Source organism: Musa acuminata, chromosome BXJ1-5 (genome assembly GCF_036884655.1).
Source record: "Musa acuminata AAA Group cultivar baxijiao chromosome BXJ1-5, Cavendish_Baxijiao_AAA, whole genome shotgun sequence".
Lineage (NCBI taxonomy): Eukaryota > Viridiplantae > Streptophyta > Magnoliopsida > Zingiberales > Musaceae > Musa > Musa acuminata.
In genome coordinates this window covers 3,265,482-3,271,481 of record NC_088331.1, presented here as the reverse complement: position 1 = coordinate 3,271,481, position 6,000 = coordinate 3,265,482, and the positions used below count along the sequence as shown (strand labels likewise).

At 49.0% G+C, this 6,000-nt stretch overlaps 2 protein-coding genes across 2 annotated transcripts; one reads left to right on the top strand and one right to left on the bottom strand.

The window, feature by feature from the left end:
* Positions 1 to 1,006: 1,006 nt before the first annotated feature.
* Positions 1,007 to 3,946, top strand: LOC135673029 (homeobox protein knotted-1-like 13). The gene is made up of 6 exons (XM_065181703.1): positions 1,007 to 2,196; positions 2,814 to 2,934; positions 3,077 to 3,264; positions 3,352 to 3,483; positions 3,578 to 3,714; positions 3,788 to 3,946. The coding sequence occupies exons 1-6, from the start codon at positions 1,825 to 1,827 to the stop codon at positions 3,813 to 3,815; spliced, it is 978 nt and encodes a 325-aa protein (XP_065037775.1). The 5' UTR covers positions 1,007 to 1,824; the 3' UTR covers positions 3,816 to 3,946.
* A 560-nt stretch (positions 3,947 to 4,506) lies between these two features.
* LOC135675056 (ethylene-responsive transcription factor ERF084-like) lies at positions 4,507 to 5,235 on the bottom strand. Its single transcript, XM_065185316.1, has one exon. The coding sequence runs from the start codon at positions 5,233 to 5,235 to the stop codon at positions 4,507 to 4,509; it is 729 nt and encodes a 242-aa protein (XP_065041388.1).
* Positions 5,236 to 6,000: the final 765 nt, after the last annotated feature.

The window sequence follows — 6,000 nt, the reverse complement described above, 5'->3', positions numbered from 1 at the left end:
GAGTATTTGTTGTCTAGTGAGCAGAAAGAAGCAAGATGATGATCGATGGAGGAGAATGATTCGTCGATTGCAGTCGCTTGTGGTTGGTGGTAGTGGCAAATCTGTCGATCACCGACGGTGACAACAAGGTGCAAGAGGCATGTTAAATCTACGTATCACTGGAGAAGCAAACTCGTTGGTAGTGACAACAAGGTACAAGAGGCAAGTCATAGATCACGATCGTCGGAGAAGGAGAACGAGGAGACAAATAAGATTGAGGTTGATAGATTTCGTCACTTTAGCTACTGCAAACACGAGTGCTGGATAGATCGTCTGCTACGATATGAGAAGAAGGCCTCATGGTTAAAGAAGGTTTCGTTGGAGCAAGAGAGGAGGATGGTTGCGGTATGTGTATAATGTGAGGATGGGACAGAGGAGATGGCAACAACTGCTCACTGTGGACGTGAAGACTCGATCCTTGAGCACTGTAGAGATTAGATAGAAGAGGAGAAAGAGGGGGTAAAGTCTTGCTTAAGACAAGAGGAGCTGTGATAGTATGAAGAAATGATGAATTTGTTGTGAAAGGTATTGATTTTATTCATTGGAGTAATATATATTTATACAGATTTTAAGAAATTTTTTTTAATCAATTACTCAAATTATATAATCAAATATGTATTTAAAAATGTGATTTGATCCTTAAATCATATATTGATTAAGAATTAAAATAAAAAAAAATATATATATAATTATCGTATTTATGTTTATCGTCTCTCATTGACTGATGTTAAACGGTAAATTTATGCGCTCTGGCAAATGAACATCTGACAGCATTTTCAGAAGGTGGAATAATCTGTCTCGGCCACTGCAGAGATAGCTCAGTCTCACCCATTAGATCCTCGCTGAAGGCCATGGCCATCTCCTACGGTGCCCACCTTCTGGACCACACTCGCTCAGATCCATGAAGAATACTTGAAGCCGTCCTCCCCGAGCACCCAAAGATGCTTTAAGCAGAGCCATTTGCCCTGCTTCCTTTCGTTCATTCCTTCCCACCACAGACATCATAACACAGTAGTCCTCTTCGTCATGAACGATCCCTCATTCCACTGCGTCCAAATGAACCTAAGGCCCACAAGGCTGCTGATTCCCCAACACCTTCAGTGTCTCATTCTTTTCCCTCCCTTCTCTCAGACTGACGGTCATCAGTCCTCGTTTGGAAACTTAGCTGGTGGTGGTGATCCGATGGCGCAGGTAGGTGGATCATTCCGCACGAGATACGAGGCGCCTGTGGGAGAGAACCTTTTCCCTTTGGCACGGCACGCGCTGAACTGCAACTACCTACTACAGTGTCACTGGCATTGTGGAACCTGGATGCCTTAATGATGTGCTATGGAGTGGAACCGCTGCCTTCGAGACCATCTGTTTCGAGACCACGGTAATAAATGCAAGCAACTTTTTGCAGAAATGGAGTCACTTGACCGAGAAAGACGGAGAAGAAAGAGAGGATATGTCGCTAACCTTCCCATGAATGAGTCTGTGGTTTACTGTTAAATATATGCTACTATGTCTCTCAGTTCTTCAGTGTTACGGTGGGAGAGGAGAGGAGAGAGAGAGAGAGAGAGGATGTTGGCCGCCGACAAGATGTCGGATTTGGTGTCATCGCTGAAACCTGACGGGGTGTCATCGAGAGATTCGCCCGACCTAGCATAGGAATGGTGGCATAGTTTGCCTGCTTTCGTTACATGTATATTTATCTTGGATTCCTTTGACTCCACTCGTCCCCGTCGCTCTCCCAAGTTTGCTGCTTCGACGTCGTCGCCGCGAGAGGTGTTGGGGCGGTGACGGATGATGGAGGAGCTCCACCACCAGTTCTCGCACGTCATGCCGCCACCCCCGGTGCCGCAGCAGCAGGGCGGCCAGCGCGGGTGCCTCCTCCCCTCGTCGCCGGGAGATGGTGGCGCAGGAGAGGAGGAGGAGGCATCGGCGGCGGGGGAGACGGAGAGGGCCAGGTGCAAGGCGAAGATTGTGGGGCACCCCTTGTTCGAGCAGCTGCTGTCGGCCCACGTGGCGTGCCTGCGGATCGCCACGCCGGTAGACCAGCTGCCGAGGATCGAGGCCCAGCTCTCCCAGTCTCACCACGTCGTCGCCAAGTACACGGCCGCCGCCGCCTCCTCCGCCGGTGCTAACCCAGACAACAGGGAACTCCATCAATTCATGGTCATCTCTCTCTCTCTCTCTCTCTCTCTTGCAAATCTGCTTAATAATCAGCAACCCATATAGTATGTTTTTTCTTTCAGTGGTTTGTACTCTTTGAGGTGGTTTATCATGTACCAACCTCCTTCCCTCTATTGGGATTGGTAAAAGTTTGCAGCCGTGAGAAGTAGTACATCCACAGTCTCTTTCCCAGTTGGTGGAGACATTGAGAGGGTATCAGTCACGGATGAGCGAATACAGATGAGCGTGTATGGCCATTACAATTGAACCAAATGGAATATCCCGTTTAACATCCACTACTGTTTCTCATTTCTATCTATATAAAAAAATATATAATGGAAAACATTTTTGGAATCTGTAATCGCTTCAGTGCTTCTACTGCATCTTTTATCATCTCCTTGTAGATGTCTTTACCAAATGATGTCAAAGCAAGCAGATTACATCGCTGTTTATTGAAACAGAGAGAGAGAGAGAGAGAGAGAGAGAGTAGATGCAAAATCCTATAGATTAAAGATCTCTGAACTTAAGTTTGAGTCTTGCTAAATTTGGACTTATGCCTGACATTTGAGGTAGATTTTATGTTAGAGCTTCAACTGATTCTTAATGTTTTCTCCAACCAGGCAAACTATGTGTTGTTGCTCTGTTCCTTCAAGGAGCAACTACAGCAGCATGTTCGTGTCCACGCAATGGATGCGGTGATGGCCTGTTGGGAGCTTGAGCAGAACCTTCAAAGCTTGACCGGTGATCAGCAGCTCTGGAACTCCTGATATGATCAATTGATCAGAGAGCTTAGCTTTAGTAGTCTCTGTTTCTTGTTTTATTTCGCTTGATCTCGTGTGGATACGGAGGAAAAGTTTGAGTGTAGTTTACGTTGTCTCTGCAGGTGTCTCTCCAGGTGAAGGGACCGGCGCGACCATGTCCGATGACGAGGAAGATGAAGCAGACGGCGACGTCACCCTGTTCGACGCAAGTTTGGATGGAACTGAGGACATGGGGTTTGGTCTTCCCACCGAGAGAGAGCGCTCCTTGATGGAACGCGTCAGGCAGGAGCTGAAGCATGAGCTGAAGCAGGTACATAACACACACACACACACACACACACACGGTAGCCGTCTCCATACATCATGTGAAGTTGCCAATGGCGTTGTGTCATCGTAGGGCTACAAAGAGAAGCTTATGGACATCAGAGAAGAGATACTACGGAAGCGAAGAGCTGGGAAGCTGCCAGGAGACACTACTACTCTTCTGAAAGCATGGTGGCAGTCCCACTCCAAATGGCCTTACCCTACTGTACGCAACACCAACTCCAGTCATCTTCTACCTCGAAGTTCCCTACACGATGATGCAGTCGACTGAACTGATACATTCCCTTTGAATCCTTCAGGAAGATGACAAGGCTCGACTGGTGCAGCAAACAGGGTTGCAACTGAAGCAGATCAACAACTGGTTCATCAACCAAAGGAAGAGGAACTGGCAGAGCAACCCTTCCCCCTCTACTTCTCTCAAGAGTAAACGTAAGAGGTGCGTGTCTATCTGCAGTCAAAATAAAGCCGAGGAGCTTCCTCCATGGTCTAAAACTGCTTTAGCAATGCAGGGTGACGACAATGCCCGAAGCTTCATGAAGAATTGATCATGTCCTCCTAACTTCGAAATGTTTGTTCTCTGGGAAGGCTAAGTTGTAATGTTGCTGCTACTAAAGCATTCAGTATGTGGACTTGTTATTACTACTGTCGAGGTTGCGTGGGTGTCACGTGATTTAGGCTCGTTGGGTGACGGAACCGCATCTTATACGTGACGGAGAGGCGATACTATCATACGACATCACCTCCCAAAGCAGATACGTTTTTGTAGTGCCTCCGTAGCTGTTGGTTGTATACACATATATAGAGATGACAGAACGAATGCATTCCATCCATCCATCCATCCATCCATCACGCATCCATCGTGATGTCAGAGCCGTCCAATCAACAGATCTATGCATCCGACCATCCCACGCACATCCGTGCGAAGGATGAGATGGGGATGATCTCAATCCGACACTGGTGCAATAAATACTGCATCATTTCGTTTCATGTGTTGGGAGGGGACGAAGATTCCGAGGAAGAACAATCAGAAGCACATGTCATCAGAAAGCACAGATTCACTTCTTCTTCTCCCTCCCTTATATACCATACCATGCAAAAATGCCTGGATTTGAGACAGTAACACTAGAGATATCATTGATCTAAGATTGAAAACCCTACATAGATACCGTGTGATGCAACCTTCGGTGGTGCATGCTCGAGGAACCTTAACAGGGGAAGAACATGAGAGTCATTTAGGGTCGTCCCAAGTCGAAGGTTGTCCACCACCATCGACGTGAGCAACTGCAGGAGATGAGCTAAACAGCTGCGCGAATCTGGTCACGGTTTTGCACCTTCTCTTGCTCTCATCCTTCTCATCTCCCTGTCTCCTCTTCCTCCTGGTCTTCATCGGTATACCGGCACCGGCGACGTTCGTCTTTCTGCTACGAGTTGCACTAGGACATGAGATCATGGCGGCAGCAGCGGAGGATGAAGAGGAGGACGGAGCAGTAGAGATGGGCGTCGGGATGTAAGAGGAGGAAGGAATGGTGAAGTTGGTGCGGGCCTTGGACCCCCTCAACCGCCGGGCCGCGGCGTCGTATGCCCGCGCAGCCTCCTCGGCCGTGTCGAATGTCCCCAGCCAGTGCCGGCACCGCCCCACCCGGTCGCGTATCTCCGCCGACCACCGCCCCCACGGCCGCTTCCTGACGCCCCTGTAGCTCGTCCGCGTGGCCGCACTGACCCCGGTCCCCTCGGCACCGGCAGCCGACGCAGACCTCGTGCACGAATCCGACTGCGGCCTACCGAAGAGCACGTGGTACCCCACCACCGCCGCGATCCCATCGAGTTCCGGTGGCCGGTCCTGTCCGACCGAACCGGCCGGATCACCCGGCTCCGTCTTGACGTGGAAGAAAGGCAACGTTGATCCGGTGCCAATCGAACTGGTGATGGTGGTGGTGGTGGTGGTCGTAGCTTCCATGACTTCGGGTCACTACCACCGTGCCGCCGCGAGGGGTTGTATATATCCACGACGAAGTGGTGTCGTCACTACATAGGTGCGATTACCGCCGTCTCGAAGCTCGGCGGAGGGTGACACCTGAAATGACGGGGGTGGCAAACGCCATGCAAGCAAGAGGGGGGAAGGGGGGAGGAGTGCTGCTGCAAAGAATGATGTACTACTGTTACTGAAGGGCACTGCCGATCTGCTGTACGATTTGGCAGTGATTACATGAGGCATAAAGGAGCTTGCAGCTTTTCCCTCCCCCATGGATTTGATTTGGAATGATGGGAACCTGGAGATGATCCCGCAGTGACAAGAGCAAAAAGAATAGTTTACGACGTCCCAACTCCGAGTTATGATGCAGTTTACGTAGGAAAAGGGCGAGTGATGCAACAAAAGAAATGAATGTGCTGTACATCAACTAGTCGAAGGTGTTGGCCATTGTTGGAGTGATACTTATAGCTCGTTGTAACATGTAATATTATGTTTCCTCGTAGCTATCAGTAGGCACCGGGTAGCTTTAGTTCCAGAGATCTAGTAAGAGAACAAGAGAATCTAATGGCTACTTTGGTGTTCTGACAGTGAAGTTTGTGTTGTTCGTCACCCTTGTCATGAAAGGAAGAGACTGTTTGACCGCTCGAGGCCAAAAAGAAAGAAAGGAAAATAGGAATAGTGTTACTGAGACATAAATCAGTAATCTTCAAACATATTTGCACTCGTTGGATACAATCTTCCAACTTTTAA